The sequence below is a fragment of the Monodelphis domestica genome, chromosome X (assembly GCF_027887165.1).
Source record: "Monodelphis domestica isolate mMonDom1 chromosome X, mMonDom1.pri, whole genome shotgun sequence".
NCBI lineage: Eukaryota > Metazoa > Chordata > Mammalia > Didelphimorphia > Didelphidae > Monodelphis > Monodelphis domestica.
The window spans coordinates 64,695,958-64,723,510 of record NC_077235.1 but is presented as its reverse complement, the minus strand read 5'-3'; the positions used below and the strand labels follow the sequence as shown (position 1 = coordinate 64,723,510).

General features: G+C 40.4%; 1 protein-coding gene across 3 annotated transcripts in view; it reads right to left on the bottom strand.

Annotated features, from left to right (window-relative positions):
* Positions 1–581: 581 nt before the first annotated feature.
* NRK (Nik related kinase) overlaps positions 582–27,553 on the bottom strand; it is a 257,667-nt gene continuing 230,695 nt past the window's right edge. For all 3 annotated transcript variants that reach the window (XM_056809266.1, XM_056809265.1, XM_056809267.1), the window contains 5 exons: positions 22,481–22,581; positions 21,285–21,434; positions 17,344–17,503; positions 10,917–11,056; positions 582–6,914 (listed from right to left, as the gene is read on the bottom strand). In XM_056809266.1, coding sequence (XP_056665244.1) covers positions 6,834–6,914; positions 10,917–11,056; positions 17,344–17,503; positions 21,285–21,434; positions 22,481–22,581 — 632 coding nt within the window. In that variant the 3' untranslated portion in view covers positions 582–6,833. The remainder of the gene's footprint in view (positions 6,915–10,916; positions 11,057–17,343; positions 17,504–21,284; positions 21,435–22,480; positions 22,582–27,553) is intronic.

Below are 27,553 nucleotides of genomic sequence, written 5' to 3'. Positions count from 1 at the left end.
CGAGTGGTTAAATGACTTATCCAAGGTTATACAGCCTGTATGTCTCAGGGATGTCTTGAAAACCAGGTCTTCCTGAGCCCTTTATCCTGCCACCCCTCCCCACCCATAGTGGTGAACCTAAGGCATGTGTGTTGGGGGGCACTCAGAGATCTCTCTGTGGTCATGCCTGTCTTCACCCCAGCACAGAGTTCACCAGTTTGCCACTAGAAAGCCAGAGGGGCTGCTCCCCTCCCCTCCCCTCTCAATGCATGTCTGGGGACATCACCCACCCGTCTTAATCTCATCATACATTTCCTCAGTTATATACATTATATACCATTTCTTCTTTTTTTCTAAACCTTTATTTTCCATCTTAGCAACAACTCTAAGACAGATAGGCAAGGGCTATTCAAAAGGGGTTAAGTGACTTGCCCAGGGTCACACAGCCAGAAAGCATCTGAAGCCAGATTTGAACCCAGGTCGTCCCAATTACAGGTTTGGCACTCTATCCACTGTGCCACCTAGCTGCCCTTCCTTATGCCATCTCCTGAATGTAGGTCATCGACGGAAATGTATTGTCGCATATTTAATAATGACACCAGTTTGGCTAATATGATTTTATTTTTAGGATCTGAAATGTAGTTTAATGAAGATATTGATAATAAGTCAACAAAACAATATGAAGCAAATTGTTTTTCAACTTAAAGCCTGAATATAATTGCTATTAAATGGGGTTAGGCACATGGTTGCATCAATGGTAAATATGCTTTAGCAGTTATATAGATAATAAACATCTAAATTAGACTAATTACTTAAGCCCTTAAACTATTGCCACCACTTTTACCAGCTATTTCCCAAGGCTCAGGAAGGAGGCAGAAATATACCTCCCCCTAGGCTTTCGGGTGCAGCAGGTGCTAGGTGCAACAGATGCTACTGTTGCCTTTCAACTTGCATTTAAAAGAACAGGATGTCAGAGATGGAGGGGACCTTGGGCATCATCTAGTCTTAACTCTCGGGCTTGACAGATGAGGAAAATGAGGCCCAGAGAGAAAAAACTCATCCAAGGTCACACAGCTAGTAAATAGCAGAGTGAAAATGTGAATCCAGGTCCCTTGAACCCAAACAGTCATGATTTATCTAACACTAGGGTCAGGGGATGGGCAGAGGGAGGAAGTATCAAAGAAATTTAGGCGAGTTCTTGCCCTCAGGAATCTTAGAAACTAGCATGTGTGTGTGTGTGTGGGGGGGTAATCCAAAGCAATGTGACTGATTCTCTTGTGGGGCTAACCATGTCCTGAGCAATAATGGCTTATGGGAGTGAGCAAATTGCCTTCCTAAGGTGACTACTTTGAAGGAGACAACACTCATTTGGACACCCAAGTTCTGGATTGCCTTTCAAAACTTCAGTCACATTTTGTACAATTTAGATACGAAATGCCTGACCATTACTTGAAGATCAACCACAAAACTTTACAGAACAAGGCCCAGTTTAGATGTTACCCTCTTTGTAAAGCCCTTCTAAAGTCTTCTAGTTGTTGGTCCCCTCTCTCTTCAAATTGCCTTGTATTTATGACTGTGTACATGTTGCACCCAGCAGCAGAATGCCCTCCTTGAGGGCAAAGATGGTTTCCATTTTGGGCTTTTCATCATAGGATCTTAGATTTAGAGTTGTAAGGGACACTTGGAGGCCATCCCTCTCATTTTACAGAGGAGAAAACAGGCCAGAAGAGGTAAAATGACATGTCCAAGGTCACAAGTAGGATCTGGAAGGGATATTAGAGGTCATCGAATCCAGTCCTCTCATTTTACAGATGAGGAAACTGAGGCACAGAGAGGTTAAGTGACTTGCCCAGGGTCACACAACTAGCAAGTATCTGAGGCAGGATTTGAAATCAGGTTTTCCCAGTTCCAAATCTAATGCCTTTTCCACTATGCCATAGCATGGCACCTTCCAGATAGCAGACATTTAACAAATGCCGTTGAAGGGGACACAATCAGGAAGTGGTTATAGTCAGGGGAGGTTGGTAAAGGCAGGCTTTCCTCCTCCTACCCAGGGAGGTAATTTTCAAAACTGGTTGTGATGGTGATGGCTAGGTTAGCAGAGGAGTGGCAGCTACAAGTAAACAGAGCAGCTTTATGTGGAGCTGCACCAAAAAATGAGTTCTAAGTGGATTGGGGGTAGGAGTGGAGGAGGCCTCAAAAGGCTGGTCTAAAAAAACAAATATTTGATGTCCTACTCAAGTATGTGGACAGGTTGGTGACTTCCCTGGGGCCCATCATGGCATTTAGGCCGGTGAAAGGGGAAATTGGGTGGGGCATGGGAATTTCCATTGGGCCCAAAATTCACTGATCAGGGAAAACAAGCAAACAAACCAAACCAATATTTTCTTTCACTTTCAAGTTTTGGCTGGCTTCAGGAGCTCAAGATTTCAGGGGGATCTAGATCCAAGTTAGCAAAGGAAATCTGGCATGGGTGCTAGCTGAAAGATATTCCCAAAGAGAGTGCTGAATCATCCAATCTTACAAGTCTTTTAGACAGGCTGTCGGAGGTCAGGGAGTCCAACCTATAGGAATCCTCTCTGCAGCATCTATGATAAGGAGTCATTCATCTAGTCTCTGCTTAACAGACCACCAGTGACAGGGAGCTCATCACCTACTAAAACAATCCATTCCACTTTTGGACAGCTCTTAACTGCTCAGAACTTTTTCCTCACTTAGAGCTGAAATCTTTCTAACTTGCCATCCATCCGTTTCTGTTCTTCCCTCTGGGTCAAGTGAAACAACTCTAATACCTTTTTGTGGGACAGCTCTCCAAATATTTGAAGAGAAAGATCATGTCCCCTTTCCATATTCCGTTTCCCTTCTCAAGCACCTCTACATTCCTCATCTGGCATGGTTTCCAGCCTCTTGACCACCCACACTACCCTTCTCTAGATGGGACCAGCTTTATAATGTCCTTCCTAAAACATGGCATACAGAACCAAAGTCTTCTTGATATGATCTGCCCAGGTCAGAGCACACAGTGGGACTAGTCTGCCTCCCCAAATCCAATGAATTTTCGATAAATCACTTCCCTGGAGTTCAAATGGTTCTGCAGGGCAGTACAAGGGTCTGGATCCAAACCAAGCACCTCTGTTTGGCATTTCAAGCCATTAGGCAACCTAACCTTCTTATCTCTCCTGTCTCCTCAAACATAACTCTCTCTGCACACTCTAGGTTTCCACCATATTGGCCTTCTTGTCATTCATGACACTCTCATCTTCCCATCTATGTGACTTTGCCTTGGTTGCTTCCTATGCATGGAATGCACTCTCTTGCTTCTACCTCTTGGAAATACCTGTTCATCTTCAAAATTCAACTCAAGCACCGCCTTCTACACAAAACCTTTCCTTGTCCCCATACCTTCTATTGCCCTCTCCTCAAATAGCTTGTATCTGTTTTGCATATACCTACATAGGTATGCAGGTTGTTTTCCTCCATTAGAACTTAAGTTTCTCAAGGGTGGGGATAGTTTTGCTTTTGTCTTGTATCCCCAGTGTTTAGTGCAGGGCCTGGTACAGTAGAAGCATTTAATAAATGCTTGTTGATTGAATTTAGGCTCATAGAATTAGAGTCAGAAAGGAACATCAGAGTTCATGTAGTCCAACCCTCTTGTTTTCCAGATAAGTGAGGCTCTGAGGCCCAGAGAGGTTAACTAACTCACTAAGGATCACTCAAGGAAAACAGAAAGGATTCAGACTGAGGTCCTCAAAGGCCAAATCCAGAGCTCTCTCCACTGGACCATGCTTCCTGCCTTAACAGTTGTGGAGGGCCTTTGGGTCTTTCAGCCCTAAGAAACCCCTTCCATCAATTCCTTCTGTTTGGTCATTAGAATTGGCAGCTCATCTTTGTTTAAACATTTCTATCTTCTTCTCATCAGTCACTCTAGTGCCCTCATCCTTATCTTATCCTTACTGCCTGAAAAACTCTACCCCTGCTGCAATGACTGGTTTAAGGATCTGCAATCTCTCCTGCTTTGATATTTTGGGGCATCTCTGAGAACTTCTCTCCTAACAGTTCTTTTTTTTTTCTTTAAGGGAAAAGAGACTCATCCCACAATGTTTAGTTTTACAGAATGAGAGCCCAGAGCACCTAAGAACATTTATGGCCAGGGACGCCTTAAAAGAAGACAGTCCTGTGAGGTACATTTTTCAAAACCGCTCTCAACTTTTTTTTTTCCTGAGCAACTATGTTATGCAGAAGAAATGAATTATATAAGTTTTGAGCATGAATTAAACTTAAATGTATCTAATTATGATAGGCAGTAATTAAAATGCACAACATTTCTTAAGTTCAAGCACGGCATGTCTCATTTACCTTAAACCAATCCAAGTTCGACTGGCATTCATTTTTTAAAAATGCCTTTTGAATTGGCTCACGGAACTTGGCTGTTTAAATGGGTAAGAGTTTACATCAATAATGAAGGTTTTACTTTGAAGCAAATTATTGAGCATCAAAGTGCATTTTCTTTTTAAAAATCAATATAGATGTCAGCAGTTAAAAGGCATGCCAATTCTTCAGATTATATTATTATCACAGTTATGGAAAGATAATAATCACATTGATTTCTTTAATTCTTAGATTCACATTTTCCTAATTGATAATATATAGTGTACCAAGCTCTTCACTTATGTTATGAGAAAAAGAAATGGATTTTCCATTTCTGGCATGATGGTACTAAGAAGTCATGTGTGTCTATGTTGACAGCACACACGAGAAAGTTAGCACACACATTATACCCAAACAGGTAGCTTGGAAAATCTATACGTGCTGGCTGGCCAGAGATGGTGGGAAGTGCACTGGCAACGCTGTCACTTTCCCATCAGTCACCAACTCATGGTGGGATTGAGGACAGACGGCGGGGGGGGCAGGTAGAGGTACTTGCTGCCACTTAGCTAGATGGCTTCTGTGGTAGGATACATAGGACATCCCGGACACCTGATTCATGTTGGGAATCATAGGCACAGTAGAAATGGGACAAGACTTAACTTTTCAGTCTAATTATTCAGTCTAATTATTTCAAATAGTTCTCATCCTTAAGCATACTAAAATGTTTCATCTACTTATTGCCAACACATTTCAGATGAGGCTATGAATTTCTACTACTACTCATTTGAAAGCAAATGATTATATATGTAGCTAAGGATAACAAAAAATCACTAGTCTTTCATTAATCCTGAGCCAAGATTATATGTTATCAAGTTTAATCCCACTTTATGTGGCCAGGATACAAACCCCTGAAATATATATATATATATATATATATATATGTATATATATATATATATAGGAAACTCTAAAGACAAATCCTTTTTTACTTGGCAATGGGTGGTACTGGGTATTTTCAAAGATTTTTTTTCTTTCTTTCCTTTTCTCCTCCCTTTTCATTGGCTCTTTGGCAACTTGCATAGTTGTAAAAAGACAACCAGCACCTTTGACATATACATATTAGAATGGCCTGACTTATAAGAAGTGAACCATAGCTAATATTCAGCAAAAGTCAATGAGGGGTGACTACAACTGGATTGAAATTCCCTCTGTGAACCTTGAGCAATTATAACTTGTAGCCATAGGATTCTACCTCTAGAGTTAGAAGGGCCTCCAGAGAACATCCAGTTCTCCCCTCTCATTTTAAAGAGGGGAGAAAGTGAGGCCTAGAGAGGATAAGTGACTTCTCTAAGATCACATGGGTATTAAATATTTGAACCCAGTCCTCTGACTACAAATGTAGAATTGCCCAAGACACAGGGAGTTTAGGTGACTGGACCAGGGCCTCACAGCTAAGTGTCAGACATAGGTTTTCCTGGTGCCAAGTCTAGAGTCTGTCCACTCTACCATATTTCCTCTCTCCTACTTAACAATCATCAGGAATAGATTTGGCCTGTTTTCAATCATTGGAGAGCAGATTTGGAAGCAGAGCAGATCAGAATTGTGGGTCAATCTTTCTTTGGAGTAGGATTTTAATAAGATACCTACTTTTAAATATTTCAAAAAGCTGTTCCATAGACTATCTGTCTAGCAGGCCAGGACTACAACTATATATCAGTTGTCAAGGTGGCCATTTCCTCTTTTCTAAAATCATCAATGACAGATGCTAAGAATCTTATTCTTGGGAGGCCAAGTATCAGAGGAAAAGTCTCTATACTACAGGGAAATGGGTATAATATAATATGGGGGAAAACTAATATAGATAGATAATTATTACTCTGTGTCTAGAAAAAGTTTAAAATCCAGGTCATTAAACCTTGCAGGGAGGAAATGGATGTCACTTTCCCCTGCACTGTTATTATGTGCTGCTGGAATGAAGGCACCATCTTTCTTTGATTTAGGGCATTGTTTCTGTCATCTCTATCTTTTTATGACTTAGCATTTGGTTCTAGCTTTCAAAAATCAGTCCTGATTTTCATCATTTTTTTCTTCAGGACAAAAAGCAATGCCAATAGTTCCAAAAATTGCCTGGAATAAAATTTGTGGCCTATAAAATCCACACAGAGTTACTAACTAAATAAAGCTTAAAACATCAAAAGTTAAAGTAATAAAGCTTAAAATAATTCTATAAAAGAGAGTACATCCCTTTGAGAGTATATAGAGCTTGCAATCATTCTCTACAAGCTGCGTCTCTCATCAGAATCACTCTTCGCTACATTAAAAGCTGAATACTTGTTTTCATCATTTCCCCAAACACAACGGAAAGATAACCGAATGAATGACAAGATATTTGCAGATGAAAAGTGCAAATGTGTGCATGTGTGCAAACTTCAAGGTATTTGACACGGTTTCAATCCCTGGAAATAGCCAATCATTTCTTCTGACATCTACCAGTTGAAGAATGTATTTCGCCTGAGGGTCATAAAGTAAATCTGACTGGAGCCAGATTGGACAGAGGCGAAGAATACCTTAGGGGAGAAAAAAAGGAGAGAAGTTGAAACATTATCAGTTGGCAGTTTAGAAATTTTCACCTGATATTTGAAAGAGAGAATAAAGGCTGAACACCACAATTTCAATTCACTTTCACATATTCAATGAGAAAAAATCCACTTATTGTGTAAACTTTACTTATTGAAACTTACTGATTTAAAAAATGAGGGTCAATGTTAGTGATAGGAGGAATAGGCTAAATTAATATGAAGTCTGAAATGAATTGTAGACTCTTTTAATATCTTTTAAAACTAATGCAAAGGGAAGTTAGGTAGCACAGTGGATAGAACTCCAGGTCTGGATCTGGGAGGACCTAAATTCAAATATGGCTCAGGACAGTTATTAACTGTGTGACCCTAGGCAAGTCACTTAACCCCAATTTCCTAGCCCTTGCTGCTCTTGTCTTAGAAATGACATTAAGACGGAAGGAAGGTAAGAGTTTTTAAAAAAAGAGAGAAATAAACAGTGTTATCACTTTCTAATACACACGGTACAAATCCAAGAATTTTAGAGGCCTTTAATCCAACCCATCTCTGAATAAGAATCCTACTCTATAATAATACATGTATAACCCAGTGAAATTGCTTGTTGGCTCTAGGAGGGAAAGGGGAAGAGGGGAGGGAGAGGATGAATAATGTAACCATGGAAAAATACTTAAATAAAAATTAAAAATAAATTAAAAAAGAATGATCCTACTCTACAGAATCTGAGACAAATGTGCTTTCTACCTCTGCTTGGAAACCTCCAGAGAGGGGAAGCCCACCAATTCCCAGGGCAACTTATGCCACTTGGAGACAGTCCAAACTGTTTTTCCTTACATTAAATTCAAATCTCTCTCCACCCCACCCCATTGCTTCTAGTTTTGCTCTCTGGGCCAAGCAGAACAATTTTCATCTCTCATCCATGTGACAACCCTTTAAGGAACTGAAGATTGTTTGTTATCTTCTCCTTAAGTACTCTCTTCCCCAGTTTCTTCAACTGATCTACATATGATATGGGCTCAAATCTTCTCACTATCCTGATTTCCCTCTGCTGGACACACTCCAGTTTGCCCGTGTGCTTTCTAAAATGTCATGGGCAGAATGGAATCCAATCCTCAATTTCCTCAATCTGTAAAATGAGAAGGTTGAACTAAATGATAGCTAAAGTTTCTTCTAGTCTTAGAGCTCATTTATTTTATTTCCAGTACAGTCTGACTAGGGCACGGTAGCATTTCAGAACTATTGCCACTTCCCTTCTTTTTTGCTGACACGCCACATTGTCGACTTAAACCCCAGATTTTTTTTTTCAGACAAATGGTCCTTTTGACTTGTCAAAGTGATTGTTTTAACCCAACTGTGAACCTTTATATTGACCCCTATTAAATTCGAATTTCTGAGAATTGTGAATGAGAACTGTGAATGTTCTATGAATGAGAATTCTTTATTGTCTATCCTGAGTTAACACTAACTTAAGTAGCTCACTAGATTGTGAAGACAGGATTAACTCTCTTTTGTCTGCCTTTTGATGGAATCAATACAAGCTTGAACTAGGTGGAGGAGCTCACAAACCACTTAGTGAATTCACACCCTACCTACCTAGTGCTAGGTGAGAAGCCATCAAGATACTTGGAGAGCGCCTCCCTTTTTTATAACTCAAAAAAGTCGGAAACTTGTGAATTCTTTTAAGAGTTCACACCCTCAGAAACTGTGAACCCTTTTGATGAGTATTCACCCTTCCAGAAGGTATGAACTGGTTCCCACAAACACTGCCCCCTTGGCAGTGCAAGACAATTTGGAAGCTGTAATTGGCCCCTGTGAAGTGGGGAGGAAACAAGAAGCCACTATAAAGGACCCTGAATTTCTGAGGCAAAAGGCAAGTCGACTCCAAGAAGTAAGTTAGCTTCAAGGAGTTGGACTTCAAGAAGGAAGTCAGCTTAAGGAAGAAGGTTGGCTCAGCCTCAGGAGTCCCCTTCAGCTCAAAGTCATTGTCTTGATCTGCCTCTTGGAGGGAACTTGAGTGAGTGGATAGCTGGTTTTCCCTTCCTGTCTTCTGGAGAGAGTTTAATTCTGGTTAACGGTTAATAAGTCCTGCCTGAGCCAAGCACTGGAACAATATTTAGTTAGATAAGTTAATATCTTCTCTACCCTTTTGTATTTCTCTGTTTTCATTCTTTCTAGCTCTTTTGTAAATAAAAACTATTAAAGGTCAGTTTGACTTTGAGCAATAATACTTTGAATCATATATTTTAGTCAAACCCTTAATTTTAACCCTTACAGTTCATCATTCTATGCTATTGAGACCTTTGTGGATCCTGACACAGATAATGTATTAGCTACTGCTCCTAGTTTTGTATCGCTTACAAATCTGCTAGGATTATCATCATTTACATAGTGCTTTAAGGTTTCCAGAGCCCTTTACCAATATTATCTAATTTGGTCCTATTTACAGTGGAAGATAAGTACTATTATTATCTTCATTATACAGAGAAGAAAACTGAGGCAGGAAACTGTTAAGTGCCTAGTATTACAGAACTAGGAAGTGTCTGGAGCTGGATTTGAGCTCAGGTTTTCCTGACTCTAGGTCAAGCACTCTACCTACTATACAGGGTCACTATAATATCTCTTTTTATGGTCTCATTTAAGTTGTTGTTGGAGATGCTGAACAAAAAAGTATAGATCTCTGGGTGTGCTATATTATAGAACACCTCTTTTGCTACTCCTGGGCACAAGATGAAACCAACTCTGCCAACTTCCACATTTGTTACTCTGGGGACAACTTAGTAGCTGCCTGACAAAAGTCAGTACAGCCCAGACTCATTTGGAATCATCACAAGTTGGGACTTTGTACAGGTCCAGATCATTGGGGTAAATAGAACAGTACTGGAATAAGCCCAGAATACATTGACTTTCTCCTGCCATGGCTAAAAATGACTCCTTCCACTCCACCATGTCTTCAGCACAGACCACATAGAGCAGACTTTCAGAAGTAGTGGAAGGACCTGCCTGATAAGCAGCTGTCTTGTAGGGTTGTGTGTGCCCATGTTATGGGCATTTTATTGACAGTTGTGATCTGCGATGACTCTTTTTTTCATCTAATGAAACATATGTATGCTGAAGTGGGGCCAATAAAAGATGTCATTCAGCATGATGCAATAGAAAGTTCAGTGAATTTAATGTCAGAAGACCTGCATTCAAATCCCTGCCCTGACACTTATTACCTATGTGACCTTTTGGGTATTCTTTCTCCAACCTGGGCCTGGGTTCCTCTTTTATAAAACGAACGGGTTGGACTAGATGACCTTTGAGCTCTACAGCTTGTTACCTGGGATTCTGATTCTGACCCAAAGGCTTCACTTGACTGATGCATTCATTATAAGTCACCTTGGCTGTGTACTGGCCCCATGTGCTGCCCACTATGTGCTTGCTCTGCCCTCTCATTCCTCCTAGCCTATTGCCTGGAATCTGGAATCGTTTGCTTTGGCTGTCAATATTGATCAAATCAAAAGCAGATGCTAAACTTGCACTTTACTTCAAAACAGCCTCTTAGGCTCTCTCGAAATCTGTTTAAAGGTATTATTTTAATTTGAAAAGAAAAAGGCCTGTGGCTCAAATACAATAACTGCAGCAAAAGTGTTCTGCAGCAAAAGAAATAATGGCTAAGCTCTGCTTGGGACATGACTGGAATCTTTGATTTTTCTTGCAAATGTTTTTCTTTGAAAATCACATTTAATCATTTACTCAATCAAGAAATGTCCCAGCTATTTCTCCTAGGAAAGGTGAATTTGCCTTTGACAACATTATGCAGACAAGTTTCTTAATGAGCGGCAAGGAATGACATAGCTCTCACTTGGTTAAACTAGTTAATTTCCAACTAGTTTAACTGACTGGGCTTCACCATTTTGGGGGGAGCATGGTTAGTTCTTTCTTAATGGAAAAGCACATCTTTCACTTGGCTAAACCAACTTATACTGGCTAATTGTTCCTCTAGAACATATATACCTTGTCATTTCGTTCACACAGAAATTTGAGCTTCTGGGATTTCTTGTGCATGAACACTCCTTCCAGGTTTCCAGCTTCAACAGAGCGTAGCTCAATTGCTCTCTCTCCCCAGCCCATGATCTGGTTTGACTGGAGATAGGCTAATGGCAGAAAAACAAAAGGAAAAACTTAGAAAGCTGACAGTTGTTCTCCATTTTGGGTGACTGAGAGATTGACTATTCAGTTTGTGAACGAACCAGCCTGCCCTTTGTTGTCTTTCTTTCTCCCTTTGGCTGTAGCTTGCGGCCAACAGCACTGTTTGGGATCTTGGTACTCAAACCTGTCCATGGTGCCAATTATTTGCACCTTTGATTTGGAAGACAGAGGGCTTCTGGATTTCCATTATCGATTGGATTCCTGATCCTCAACACAAGAGAGAATCTAGAGTGCTTTTTAAATGAACAAATAAACAAACGGAAATTCAAATCAACTCATGCCCCTTATTTAAAAACAATATAATTCGGTCAATGAGCATTATTAATACCCTCTATATTCCATGCACTGTGCTTGGGAAACTAGGGATACTAATATCCCTAGATATTAGTACTAGGAATACAAAGGCAAAAATGAAGATGCCCCTGCCTTCAAGGAGCTTACATTTGATCAGGGAAGAAGATATCAGGATATCTATGTACACAATAAATACAATGTGATTTTGGAGAAGGCACCAACACCTAAGGGTAGGGGAAGAGAAGATGGAGAGAAGCCTAGGCAGAAGGTGGCACTTGAACTGAGCTTTGAAGAAAATGAGAATTCTAGAGAAGCCACAATTTATCTAGGTTTATAAACCTGTTTAGCTAAAGTACAAGGGAACCAGATAGATTCTTAGGGAGTGAAAACTGTTAAGGAAAAGGACTAGCTCAGTGAATTAATTATTCCGTAATGTAATTGAATAGATTTTCATGTTCAAACCAGATTTGAAGTTTTTAAGTCTCTCTCTTGACCAGAATTTTTAAGGTTTTTAGAAGTTTTATATTACCTTATGGCAATAAAGATTATGACAATAAGTGCCTTAATGCAGAAACCCTCATTATGTAAATAGCTGCTCAACCAGCTGGTGCTGGGAAAGCAATGTCATTAAAGTTGAATGAAAGAGTTTGAAGCCTACATTCTACATAGGGAAGCACATTTCCATAAATAAAGAAAAACCCTGCCATTTAATAATATCAAGGCTTTGACAGAAGGTGAAAGGATTCAGAAAAATATCATTAAGCAAATGAAAAGATTATAATTCTGGACTCACCTAAATTTTACTTTTTCTTTTTTTGTAAGAGGGAAAAAGTTGAACACTACCAACCCATTGGTCTTTTTGAAGTTTTCTGAAGTTACTAGAATGTCTTTGTTTAAAACAAAGCTGTCCCTGAGCTGTGGTTATTCATATCAAATAGGAATGAAAAGGCTTGTTAAAATTGACCCGTAAGTAGCTGTCTCTTTGGTACTGACAACTATTTTGAGACCGAGAACATACCATGAACTTGATAGTGCCTCACATTCCCTTTCACAGTACGTAGAAAATTGTTTGGGTCAAGATCCAAGTGCCCAGAGCCAAGGATTCTTTGGGCCCCTGAGGTGCAGATGGCCACCCAAAGGAGTCATTCACCAACTTGTGTCAGTGGCGCCTCTTTTTTCTCATGTAGACTCTGACCCCCACAGTTGGTTACTTCTTCTTAGTGTCAAGCTTATCTGATTTTTTTCAACTCTTACCTTCTGACTTAGAATTGATATCATGTATTAGTTCCAAAGCAGAAGAGTGATAAGGGATGGGCAATGGGGATTGTTAAGTGATTTGCCCAAGATCACACAGCTAGGAAGTGACTGAGGCCAGATTGGAACTTAGGACTGCACCAAACTTATCTTTATATATACTCAGACTAAGAGAACTGACTAGCACATGGCATGGAACATTGCATGGGCACATGCTTAATAAGTGTTTAGTGCATTTAACTAATTATGTTGGTTTTCTGCTTCCTTAGATTGGCCTTCTTTGTTTCCTTGCATCCCTAGCACTCCGGTTCCCAATATCCATGCCATCCAGGAAACTTGGCTCCCAGTGGGTTCAGCACTTAGAAGGGTTTCCCCAGCAGATAATACTAACAGATCCCACTCTTGCATCTCACTCAGACAAGACTTGGCCACTGTCTTCTACTGACCTAGTAAAATCCGTATATCTCTGTGTGCCCCCCAGACAGCTCTCAAAGACCTGAATTTCTGAGCAGAAGCATTGGGAGAGGGAGGGAGAGACCAAAGTAGTCATAGGTCTAGTCTAACACCTCCCTCCACCCCTAGCACTTCTAAGTTTGCAAAAAGGTTTATGTCCATGTTTTTTTTTTCATTTGAACCTCATAATAACCTGATGAGGTAGGACTGGATTTCTAAGAATCAGGAGAGAGGTGGGGGATTTCAGGCGTGGAACAAGGCACATATTTTTAGTCATGGTCAATGTGTCGATTTCCAGGCCTGGTGTTGTCTCCACTGTGCTATCTAGCTGTCCCAGGTGGTAGTATTTAGAAATGGGGCTAAACTAGAAGACTACAGTACTTGACTGAATATTCCAGAATTTTAAGACTCCATTGCACACCCTCTTCTCAGTACTCAGAAAGGGCCACAATTATTTACATGTCTTGACTACTAGAAAGGTACCTCAAAAAGGAAGTAGGCCCTTTAGTGTCACTTGTCCAAAGAGTCTTCTAAGGATTTTTTCTGATTTTGATAGCTTCCAGACTGATTGCATTTATGACTCTATATTCTATGGCAGGTAGGTGGAACAATGAAGAGTGTGTTGGATCTGGATTCCAGACCACACTCTTATTAGCTGTATGAACTTGGGCAAGTCCCTTAAGTATGGGCGGCCTCTGTTTCCTCATCTGTAAAATGGGGATCATAATACTTGCACATTTGTGATTATCAAATGAAATAATGCTTTGTAAAGCTCTTTGTAAACCTTAACCTGCTACATGAACGCCAGGTATTATTATTTTTCAGAGATTTAAACTATAAGTCAAAATGTCTTTTTACAATGCTGTCTTTTATTTAAATCTACCAACTTTAATTATAAGAATCATTATTTTTGAGATGGAAAGAAACTTAGAATTCAATCCATTTACAATCCTATTTTATTTTCATGTATCTTTTAGGTTTTTTTTTATTTTTTCCAGTTAATAAGCATTTACTTTCTTTCCTTTCTCCTCCCTTCTATCAAGAAAGCAAAAGCAAATCCTTATACTAAATAAGGGTAGTCCAACAAAACAAACTCCCACCTTGGACCTTGTCTGAAAATGTGTTTCTCATTATTTATCTTCAGTCTCTCACCTTTCTATCAGGAGGTGGGCAGCTGCTTCATTATCTATATTATTTATTTTACATATGCATAAGGCAAAGTTTATGAAATTCTATTAACTTTAAGAAAAGCAAAACCAATAGGGTCTGTGGCTAAGCCAGAGGGGCTTTTGGATCATTGGCTATGCCATGACCCCCTTCTACTCCAGAAGATAATTAAGAGCCCACCACCTCCATAATTAATAATTAGATCAGTATAAGAAACTAATTCTGCTTCGTATACGTCTTACCATTAACCCCATCTCCAGCCCATAAAGTGCTGGATGTCTGGAAAGCCCTACTAGAGATGTTCCATTATTTTGTCCCCTTTTAAAGATCAAATGTCCTTTGGGGGAGACATGGGAAGCCTTATCAATAACATTTTGAGGCTAGAGTATAAGAAACACTGGACTGAGAGTAAGGAGGCCTGGGTTCTTGTACTGGTTTTGCCAATGGTTAGTTAATTACCTTGGACAGGTCCTTCTCCAGTTATATGTGAAGACAGAGCTAGATTATATGGGCTCTTCTTTCCCTTTCAGTTCGGATAGCCTATGTTTATGAAATATTTTAACCTTCTGGATCAAGTATAGTTGTGCTTAAGGACAGTGGGGCTGGACTAGAAGACTGGAAGCAGTGATGCTGCAGATAGAGTGCTGGATGCAGAACTAGAAAGAACAGTCAAATCCTATTTCTGATATGTGACTAGCTGTGAGACCCTGTGCAAATCACTTAACCCATTGAGCCTCAGTTTCCTTCTCTATAAAAGTGAGGGATATGAATTGTATGGCTTCTGAGGTCCCTTCCAGCTTCAGATCTCTGACTCTAACCCTATGACTTGTTACCATCCCTTTGATCCCTACAATTATCAAATGATGTTAATACAGTGACTCTGGATTTCCTAGTAAAATGAACTTCTTTATTTCTGTTTCCCATGAACATGTTGGTTACAGAGATATCACTGTAAAGATTAGACCCAGATCTGTTATTTTTAGGTTCTCTTGCCCCAGATCTGTCAATTATGTTGCAAGTCTTTGCCTTCTCTGTCACTGAAAATGGGCTCCTTGAGAGCTAATGGTTTCCAACCTTTTCTAGGCTCTCACCTATTTGAAGAATTGAGGACACAATTTTAGGGCACTTTTTCAAATAGGGTCACAGATTCTCTTCCTTTTGAATACAGGTATGGTCACTGTCAGAAAACATAACTGCTCATGCCAAAGAAGCCCTCTCACTTCAACTCCACCACAAGTTCCTACTGCCACCCACAGCCCAACCTAATTGAGCTAGAGAGAGAAGGGTCAAGAGGAGCTAAGCAAGTTTATTGAACGCTTGACTCTAATGCAAGGGCAAGGGCAGGGTGATCAGGTGGTTATTTAAATGGCTATAGTCCAGACATCTAACTTTCCATCATGGGTTGGGGGTGAAGAGTAGAGAGAATTTGTTTATGGGCTGCACAGCAACAGGAATCTTCTGGCTAGGCAGGCATATTTGCCTGAAGGTTCCCTGGGCCTGCTTGTGACATTCTTGTCTCTGGTTTGCATGGAACACAATTGACCAAGTGAACTTTCTCAAGTGTCTTAACACCAAGAAAATATCCTGACCAACACTGCTTCTATATTCAATTGAGCTGCAAAACAAGGACAGATAGTTCTTATGCTAAAGGACAGCTCTGTTATTTAATATATGGATTACCTTGAGTGTGTCACTTCCCCTCAATGAACCTCAGTTTCCTCATTTAAAAAATACTGGAATTGAACAACTGGAAGGTCCTGACAATGAAGCCTCTTTACCTTAACCGTGTCACTGGTGCTTGAGGCCAGATAGAACCCATTATAACTAAACTTGGGAAAGAAAGGTCAGGAGAGAATGAAGAAGGAATGGTTGACCCTAACACAACAGGGAGGAGAGAAGGACCCTTTTGGGGAAGAGTCAGATATCAGGAGAGCACTCAACTAAAAATACAAAACACAAAGGACTTTTACCCACAACCATAAACAGTCAATACAACTCCCTTTTTTCTTGGAGTATTCCAAGGGAGTCAAAGATACAAAGAAAGGTCCCGCATATATGAAAGCATTCATGGTAGTATTTGGGGGGGGGCAGTAAGGCACTGACACATAGTAGATGTCTTTCTATTGGTAATGGTTAAACAAGTGTCGTACATGAATGGAATGTAATATTATTGTACTGGATGAAATCATGAAGAAGCATTTAAAGAAGCATGGGGAAGACTTCTATGAATCTATCCTGGTGAACAGATGTAGAAGTAGAGAAATGAGGGACTTTAAGTATGGAGTGCTACCTGTGCTAGCTCAGCTTGGCTTCATAGTTTTATTTGAAATCCCTTATTACAAGGATTCCATGAAGGAGGTAGGGAAAAGATATTAGGAAATTACTGTGACTTAAAACAGCTAAAGTTATCAAGGAAAAGAAAAATAAATGATAAAAAAAATCAAATACTACGGTTGGTTAAGATGATCTTACAGCTACTTTCAAGCTCTCAATTTCTTAGTCCCATGATCTTATGACTACAATCTGGGTGAGGTAATAAGTGGAGTTCATTAAAGAAAGAAGGTCAGTTGTCTTGATCTTTTATGGAATTGAGCACAAATTCTTGGTGTTTCATGTTCTCTGTGTTTGATGTGACTAGAACCCTATGAGCCTGTGAAATGTATCTATATGAAACACTACTATGAGGGATTTCAAGATTTCCCACCCATTCTGTGTGTTGGTCTCTTTAATAAAGGCAGACACAAGAATAAAACATCTTGAAGGGAGAGTTTTTTAACTGTCTGTATACATTCTGCATGAAGAGTGAATGAAAATAATATTAATATATGGTTATAGAATAAAATCTGATCAGATTTCAGTGATGTGATTATAGTGAATGAACACCAACATCCCAGAATTTGTCCTTGTCCCAAAAGTTTTAAGTACAGAATGCACATTAATCATTCAGCCTGCTGAGCTTTAACGGAAGGATGGTTGAGGATGGAACAACTCCATTTTCATGCTATCTGAACATTTAAGAAGTCTCCATCAAGTTATTTGGGTGGAGACTATGGCTCATACATACCCACGCATCCTGGCATTTCTCCCCACTGCAAAATTGCTTCTTTAGTGAAATGTCCATATATGTCAACGTAGACTCCTTCATCTTCATAGGTGAGCAGAAGTTCTGTGCCACTAGTATTGGGCAGAATGATGATAGTATGTGGTTGAATGGTCCCATGGATCTGGAATAATATTTTATAAGGATTTAGATGACCATTCTGACTACAAATCCAGGGCCTACATCAATCAAAAGAACTTGGCAGTGCAATGAACACAAAGCAGGTTGGCAGCTCAAGGAAGGGAAAAGAAATATCTATTTCACAAGACTATATGCTTTTCTATCAAAGCCCTGGAAAGAGTCTCCTTCCTGTTATGCTACCGTCCATAAAATAGTCCCTTGATTCAACCTTTCACTTTGGATTGATAAGAAATCCTAGCTCAGAAGAAGTCAAGATGGATGCCAAACACAGAAGAATCTCCCGAATTCCTCTATAAAAACTGATATTTACAATCCATGGCAGAAGAAATGTCGTTTGATTCAAAAAGGAGTTTTCCCCAAGCAAGAGCCAACTTATGGCTCATCATAAGAAGACTTTAGGATAATTGGCCCTAAGCCTGAGTACATACCCTAAACTCAATCCTTCTTTATTAACCAGTAGGACCTAGGAAGAATTTTTAATCAAACTAGAAATAGAATCATTAGAAATTTTATAAAGTGAACTGAGCTTCAAATATTTTATTTTGCTACATGTGAACATTTTTAGTGGCTATTTTGTTTTCTACTTCATACTCAGTATCCTATAACTACTGCATATGGTCAGGAATTAAATGTGAGAGATTTTACTATTCAGAAAAAAATAACAAACACCAGATCACTTCCCAAGAGAGTTGTCTGAGGCATGAGAGAACACTCCAGCATTTCTAACTCTCCTGCTTCATACCACAATAGTATACGACAGAACTGATTTTCTAACACTAGACATTTTCCCAGTCAAGTTTTTTCCCCCAAAGTAAACATCATCAAGCTTTTTGGTACCATCTACAAATTAGCAATGTGGAAGAAGGTTTCTCATAACCCAGCCCCTTCCCTCCACCCCCAAGTCCACAATCCCATGTACTGACCACCACAGGGAGGGCAGAAGCTGTCCTTGCCAAAATGAGAGCACTCAGGCCAAGTGCTTGAGTCCATGTCTCAGCTGCTACTATCCGTAAAACTAAAACTGGGATCCAGAGGCGAAGAGTGATTTTAATGTGTTGCCTTGGTACTCCCATGAGCTATTGGTGCAGAGAAGTGAAATGCAGGAGAGAAAGGGAGTTCAGGTGCTAGCGCAAGGACAAGAGAGAGCCAATGGATTTCGATGCAGGCATTTTCCAATCAAACTGAACTGTAGACACTAAGAGCTAATTCTTGTCTCTTCCAAAATCCCTAAAGTAGCCAAAGCCTCTGAACAGGTTGGGGTCCCCTTGGAGAGGCACAGCATTTCTGATCCAGTGGCTTGAAGCTAAAGTTTATTTTTAGGATGTTCTGTTTTACAAAGGAAGAACCCACAGGAATGACATTCACGCTCTCCTGAGAGGCTGATGATATTGGGGCATTCAGATGAAAAATTTATTTTTGTACATACATGAGCTATCCTAATTAGGTTGGGAAAGTGCTGTCAAAAAGAGTGATTTAAAGGGCTTAAGGCTTAATTTTCTCCTCCCCTACTCCCCTATCTTCTATAGTAATTAGAAAATGCTCCTTTCTGGTCTGATAGAAAAGAGAAAAAGAGGTGGGGACTTGGAGTCATAGACTGTTAGTGATTAGAATCCCAGGTTTTCAGAGCTGGAATAGACTTCAGAGCCAACTAGTCCAACTTACTCCTACCTGACCCAGAATCTCCTCTACAATCTCACTGACAAGTCATTAGCCAGTCTCTTCTTAAAGACCTGTAGTGACAGGGAGCCCACTATCTCCAGAGGCAGTCCATTCTGCCTGTGGACAGCTCTGATGTCTCTCTGCACTCTCAATCTATTGTTCTATCCTAGTTCTACACTCTGGGGTGTAAAAATTCAATTAGTCTCTAGTAACAGAAATATTATATTTTATGAGGTTTATTAAGAATTATATGAAATCAAGGAATAAGAAAATACAAAATAAGAAAACCACATGCCTAGGGCTGATTAGCCCATTCACAGCTTACTTACTACATATTGCAATGGCCGAGTAGAAGAAGGGCTGAGTTAGGCGTTACAGTCAGTTTAAATACTCATTGTGATCTCGCCCAGGTGGAGACTCAGGTGAGATTATAGGGAATTTTGGGAAATATCAAGGACTTCTGGGGATTGAGATTGTATTTTCATAAAATCCAAGATTTAAATTTTTGTTTGAGAAAGATCTTCAGAGAAGAAGCTTGCTAATTCCTAAATCCAGAGAATGAACTGTTTGCAGAAAGATACCTAAACCCTTACACTACAGGAAGATCCAGAATGAATCTTGGGGTGTAGTTGATTGAACTGAAGGTTGATTGAACATTTATTTTGAATGTACACTCTTATGCCAAAGGGGACTGCCTCCTAATTGGCTTTTGTCAATGCGCCCAGCAAAACATTGGTTTTACTGTCTCTCTCTCTTCTATTTCCCCCTTATCTCTAACTATTATAGTTTTCCTTTTAGAAGATAAAATTTTGTATACACCTGTAGTTAGAAATTTTTGGGGTGCAGGACACTTTTGTTTAGTGATCAATTGGAGAGACTAGTCTCCCCAATCATCATCAAGGGGGATTGTGGTTTTTAGATTTTCTCCATCTTGCTTGGTCTAGCACCCAGGAATGTGCACACCCACACTACACGGGCATGTGCTAGCTAATGACAAATCAGAAACAACTAACTGCACCCCTGGGCTGTCCTAAGCCAAGCTTGAGCCACCATTGGCACATGCGAGACACAGGAAGTGAGGTAGAGAATAGCCTCTGGAGTTCTCGTCACTTCCTGTGGAGAGGGCTGAGCACCAGTTCAATCCTGGAACTCGAGATTGGAGGAGCCCCTCAGACAGCTTTCCTTCAATCGGTCACGTGGGTGAATGATAAGGACTGACTCCCTTTTCCCTTTGGCTCCCAGGCCAAACCCTTGAACTCCTGCCTCCAGCTCAGCCTGAGCCAGAGCAGTTGAGCTAACGCCTTTCCTTCTCTCCCTCCCTCTCTCTCTCTCTCTTAATTTCTTCCTCCTGTTGTAATTAAATCACCATAAACTCCATTCTGATTTGGGTGTTTCATTTAGGATTTTATAAATAAAATCCTTGGCGACCAATAATTATTATATTCAGTCTCAACCCCTAAATTTAACCTTAACAGTTGCCAAGCAGAACAAGATAAGTTCTTCTTGACTGTGACAGACCTTCAGATATTTGTAGGTAACTAGCACATGTTTCCTAGTCTTACTTTCTCATCCTCAGTTCCTATCCTCACGGGACATGACCCCCAGGTCTTTTGTGGAAAATTTCTCATCCCTTCTTGGTTGGAATATGGGATCCTACATCCCCTTTCTATGAACCCTCTAAAATCATCTTTCCTCCAATTTAAGATGTATCTCAGGCCCATTATTCCTTTCTTCTAATCCAAAATCTAAGACAGAATAGCAATTTCACACAAAATCTCCATATTCCATATGTTCATACAAAATCAACCATACTTGGTTGTGAAAATCAGATGGAGAATATAATTTCCACATTTCAAGACATTTTAACTGAGAATAATCTCTCTGCATTTTAAGGAAAGAGTTAATGAATTGGAGCTCAGAAAGATTAAGGAGTTGTCTTTATTTTCTTTATCCAGGACCAATATCTGATTTGCTTGGGCATTTCCTTAATGCTGGTAGTTAGCATAAGAAAAGCTTGACAGAAATTTTCAAGAGCTTTTGAAGTACTAGCCAACAAAGAAAGCAAGTATGACTAAATAATCATTTATGGGGATTAGAAGTCTTACATGAGTTGGTAGGTATAGGTCATAAACTGTCCCAGAATCAACATCAATGGCATGGAATCCTGCTACGGAGCCATAGATCACTTTCAGTCTCTGTCCATTTTCCACTGTGAGGTCAACTGCCAGAGGCTTCTGATAAAGGGAGTGGAATGACTGTAATGATAAAACAATATGGTTAGAAAAGATAAAAAGGTGTCTTCAATCCAAACAAAAGATGACTTGTCATGGAAGCCTAGTGATAAACCAATGTTACCAGGATATAATCTCTCTCTGAGCTCTCTGACTCATCCACCAGTCAAGTCTTGGGAATGAGATGGACCATGACACAAGTTCTTGCAGCTATTATAGGGAACAAGGTGTAGCGACCAAGGCAGAAATCTTACTTCTGTCCTTTGTTTGGGTAAGAGTACCTGAATATAAATTTGGGCCAGGGGTGAGGCAGATCTAGCTGGTTAGAAGTGGGTCTGATGTTATTTGGGAAAGAAATTATTTATTATGTACACTTTGACACTTTTTAGGCCATCACCATTGGGTTTTGATGCTATAGCAATTAAAATGAGATGTTGGTACAAAAAAGTGGTCTAAAATACAAGAATATCTGATGGATGACTTATGGAACATGCCTGCATAGACCCAGCTCAACTGTTGGACATTTGAAAAAAGGTCAGCCAAACTGCTGCTTGTCCCTATGCTGATCAAATCATCATCAATTTTGATTTTTTACTTTTAGCATGGCTTTTCTCTTTCTATCTTTGTATCTATGCTTTATGTTCTCCAGGATACTCCCTCCACTTGAAACCAGAGGATAGAGAGCTGGTCTTGAAGCAAGGAAGATCTGGGTTCAAATCCCACTTCTGACATACATACTAATTATGTATGGGCAAGTCATTTAACCTTGAAGTGCTCTAGGCAACTCTCCAAGATTATAAAATTGCAGAGAAATTATCCATAACCACTGGTAAATGGAGTTTCTTCATCTGGGAGTTCCCTATACTAATGAAATTATAGGTCCAGTCCCAATCCCTATAGAATATTAGAAATGTCACAGTGACATCTTGAACGGATGGATGGAGTTGTTCTACAATAGATCCATTTATTCAAGCTGGAAGAAGCTTGCATCTCCTTGTTCCTATTGTCCAAATGGAATTGCTGATGACATGTCGTGAAAGGGATGAAGAATGAGATCATGGCTCACTCACCTTAAAAGCCATAAACTTGTGATACGGTTTTGGTGCCCACGCATAGACCTCAACTGAATTCCTCAGAGCGACAACAAGAAATTTGATCCTCTCATATTTAACTACAACAGATAAAAAAGATGCCAATTACAAAGAGTTAAGAATGCCCAAAGTCAAGAACCAGCTGTTGGCAAGTGAAGCTGTTTGGCTAGAATCCGGTTTGAATGAAAGGATGCTAGCAAAGAACTCTCAGGATCTATGACATGCAAAATCAGCAGCATTTGGGTCAAGCCATGCCTGGAAATGTTGTGTATTTCTAGTTCTCAATCCAATTAAACAAAAAAGCATTAAGAACCTATTGTGCAAAGCACTATGTGCTCAGCATGGGGCAGGGTGGTTTACTAAGACAATAAAAAGTCTTTTTCCTCAAGAAGTTGGTATTTTACTGGGAAATGAAAATGTGAAGGGATTAGTTAATAAATACAAGCCCTTTTGAGAACAGAGTACCAAAAACAGGCAAATAAGGAACAACTTCATGTAGGAGTGCAGCACCTATCTGAACTGCGAAGGAGTAAGTGTGTTCCAGGAATAGGGCATATCCTCTACAAAGGCACGGACATAGAATGCCTAGTTTGGAGAGTAGCTAGGAAACCACTTTGTGAAATGCAGTGTATGTTAAAGGTAATGATTGTGAAGGACTTTATATTCTAAACTGAGGAGTTTGCATTCTATCCTAGAGAAAATAGGGAATGACTAAAATGTTTTGATTGGAGGAATGACATGGTCCTACTTGTGCTTATGCAGGATTATTTTGGCAGTTGTGTGGAGGATGAATTGGAGAAGGGAGAGAGGCTGAAACCAAGGTGATCAAGTTAGAGACCATTGCAATCACCTGAGTGAGAGTGCATGAAGGCTGGAACTACTGTGAAAGCTGTAAGGAAGGAAAGGGAGCAGATATACAAGTTATGGAGGCAGAATTGACAACATTTTTGGCAACCAGTGAGCAGGGGAGAAAAAGAATCTCACATGGTTCTGAAGTTGTGATCCTGAGTTTCTGGAAAGATGGTGCTAACCTTAGCACAAACAGGAATATAGAGTAGAAGCAGGATAGGGGTAGGGATGGAGAATATGATCTAATTTGCACATGTTAAGTTTAAGATGCCTCTGGTACATTCAGGAGGCCATAATCCACGGGCAGTTGGAAATGGAAAACTAGAATTCAGGGTTAGATAAATAAATTTTGTAGGCATCTATATGGAGATTGAACCCGTGGTTAGAGCTCACCAAGAGACAGTAGAGTGTGAAAAGAGAAGGCCTAGGACACATCAAACCCACAGAGAGAAGCAGAAGTTTGATGATGATCCAGCAAAGTAGATTGAGAAAGGTTGGGCAAAGATGGAGGAAATAAGAGGTCATCTGGTTTAACTCCCTCATTGTATAGGTGAGGAAACTGAGACCCAGGGGTGGGGGTGGGGGGGTGGAACTAATTTGGGCCAACAAGTAACTTGCCCAGAGTCACAGAGCTCATAAACATCTGAAGTAGAATTTGAACTTGGGTCTTCCTAACTCTGAAGTCCAGAGCCTTATCTGCTCTAACACACTGATCCATTAGTAAAATCTATGTGGTGCCCTGCAAAAAGTTTTGTATGTTAGGAAGGAGAAAAGAGCCTGAATAATACAAAAAAAGAGTTCATCTGCCTTTTAATAATCATGATTAGGAAGCTGGATTAGACTAAGTGGGAAATTCATGAAGGGGAAAGGGATACTGTCCAAGACCATCTACTTAGTTTTCTTAGGCAAGGCCTAAGCCAAACAACTGGTCTGCCATTGCCCTGCTGGCATCGTGAGTTAAAAAATGGTTGGGGTAGGGGTGAGGGGTGGGAAGGAGGGCGAAAGAGAGGCAGCCAGAAGAAAATGATCAAGTTTTCCTTTAAGAGTAGGACTCTGATCCTATTATTGGCCAATAGAGATGCCTGTTGAAGTATTTCAGTCCTGTTTCTGGAGCGAAGAGCAACCCAGCAAAGTCTGAAGTTCTAACAGGTCCTCATGTCTACCTGTGTGCCAAGAAATCACTCTGTCAGTTTGACAGCAAAGTTTTCAGCACTTGGTTTGCAATAAATCAGGCTCAGAGAGCTTGGCTTTGGAGCCTAGCGGGGGAGAACCAAGACAGAGGGTAGCCTGTTTCTCCTGTCACACACAGGACTGCCCTGTGGACGTTCTCCAATTCAGAGAGGGGAGTTACATCTCAATTGGGATATGCTGAGGGGAGAACAATGAGACCGAGATTCGTATCCAAAGCATGTCTGTCACCACACGCTTTGCTGTCTGCGTTTCATTCACAATCTCTCTGGTGTCATTTGGGAAACGCAGCTGTGAAAGCGGCAGCATGAACAAGGAGGAAGAGAGGGCTCTGAGGACAAGCTTGGTACTGCGGCTGTCAGGACTTAGAGCTCAATGCCAACCAGAACTGTCAGCCCAAATTAGCAGCCATAGTGAAAGCAAGTCAAGCCACACTTGATTGCAACTGACAAGTAAGCAAGCAGCCACGTGTGTGTTCTGTCTGTGGAGGAAAGTTGTCAAGTCTAGGCCTCTGCTGAAATACAGGGATTGGGCATGTCATCCACTCAGGTGAACCATCCTTTAATGAAGTTTTTTTCTAGACAAGCCTCTCTTTACAGGAAAAAAGGACAAAGTTGGAGTACAGGGGGCTCGGCCTCTCCAATTCAAATACTCCATCTTTTTGGCTGATGCTGTCAAGGAACCTTTCCCTGCCCCATTTGTAATTAGGATTGTTATTTTTTCCCCTTTTGGAGGGAGAAAAGAGAGTTGGGAGATTTTAATGAAAAAAGCACAAGACTTTCTTTAAAATAAGTGAGGAAAAAGGAAATAACGTTCCTAGCAAAGGGAAAAGTGGTTAAGGAAGGGCTGAGCTTCTGCCAAGCCATGGAGGATGGCCTAGTTTGGGGGCCTCAGGAATCTGCAGACATCAGCTTTTTCTGGCTCCTTTGACATCTCAAAAAGGGCCTCCTTGCCCATTATTAATTGTAAAATCAATCTTCTACAGTTCCCCAGCAATTCGGGGGCTACTTGGGTGGTATTTATATATCTGTATGGAGGGACAAGCGAAAAAGTGGGTTTAACTGTGATCCTGTGAAGTTTAGAGCTTGGCTTTTGCCTTAATCAGAAGTGTCTGTTATCTGTCTCCCTGTCCTTGTTGTTCACAGCCCGCCAGAGATGAACTTGCTAAATTGGTCATCCATCTGCTTATAAGGTGGTATGGAGAGAACACTAGACCCAGAGTCATGAGGACTGGGGACCGTGGCTCTGACATTTACTTGGTTTTTGATCCCAGGCAAGTTCCATTTGCTTCTCAGGGCTTGTTTCCTCATCTGTAATAGGAAGTAGTAATGTCTAAATGGCCCCTTCCTCACGGGGTTGAGAAGACAGTGCTTTGTAAGAAAGTCAAACCAGACTTGATTGCAACTGACAAGTAAGCAAGCCATGTGTGTGTTCTGTCTGTGGAATATATATGAAAAAGCTATAGATAGAAAGCTAGATACATGGGAGCCACTCTTCTTGTCCTTTGGCTCAGATCTGCAAGACAGTTGGTATCACGACCCTTCAACTTCTGACAAGTGACCTCCAGGAAAAGAGGAGAAAGCTCTGATGGGGTTGTCAATGATGAAGCTAGTGACGTTGGAATACATAGTCATTGCCCTCCCAGCCCTTGGTGCCATTAAGATCTCTGATAGCTCACAGGGGACTATAAAACTCCCCTAAGGGATACACATAATCACAGGGAACACAGATAGTAGCTACACACAGGAGAGCCACCTAGGTGACTGAGCTCCCCATGGCTGTTCTGTTTGGCCCTACCACACAGAGGTCTCATCTGGCTCTCTTGGCAACCACTCAGCTCTGTGGTATGAGGGACAGTTTAGGAACCAGTGCCCAGAAGTTTGAGGTCTGAGTAGGAGAGGGCTGGCCTCCTCAAGTTAGTGGTAACAGCTTTTCTGCCCCAAGGATCAAACACCCTCCCTTAAAGAACAAGTTCACAGATGGTTTTATACTTATAAGTGTAAAATAGATCTGTATGACTTTGGAAACATCTTGTATTTAATACTTGTGCATAGTTTGGCGAGGACTCCCACTAAAACATAAGCTCCTTGAGGGCAGGGTTATTTCACTTTTGTCTTTGCCTTGCACATAATAGGTACTCAATAAATAGTTGGAAATTGAAATGATAGAGCCTATGACTATTAGGAGATAGCTCAGCTACTCTAACTTCTGGGTTGGTCTCTTTACCTTCTGGGTTCATAATCCTCTAAAGGGCTGCTTGCAACTACACTCCCAAGGAGAAGAGAGATATGTGCCTGAATTATCTTGTAAATTACTTCATTTCTCCCCTTCACAGTTGGTGTACCTTTTGTAGTTCAATGTAAATGCAGATGTATGAGTCAGTGAAGATGGGATCAGTGCCCTTAGCACTAATACTGCCTCAAACCTTAGGCCAAGCTGGGTCTATTCTGCTCACTGGATATAAGAATACCTATCGAGACAGTCAGTTTCCCATTTTTGGAACACTTCCAAGAGAACTTGAGAAAATAGCTACCTATTTAGGTATATCAATTATTATTCCCCTTTCACCTACCTATTAAGGTACATCAATGCCCCCTTTCTACATTGCTTGCTTCTTGAGTTCCATATGTGCCTGCCTGGCATTTTTGTACAGCAGAGACCAAGTCACCAGAAGTTGCAGTAACCCATGTCTGAGTTTATGGAATAAGATAATAGCAGTGGCATTTGAGAGAAAGAGAGAAACTCCAAGAGAGATTTACAAGGGAAAAAATGAAAGGATTTGATGACTTATCAGATTAGATATGGGGCATGAGGAAGAGGGAAGCATCAGATGATTCTAAGACTTTAAGCCTGATGGCAGAATAGTACAGTGGAAAGAACTCCTAAAAATATTGCTGATTCATAAGACATATAGCAAATTAATATAAAGATATAAGAACAACTTCCATAGATCATTGGTTGAAAGATAGGAATAGGCGGTTTTCAAAAGAAGAAATATAAACTATCAACAACCAT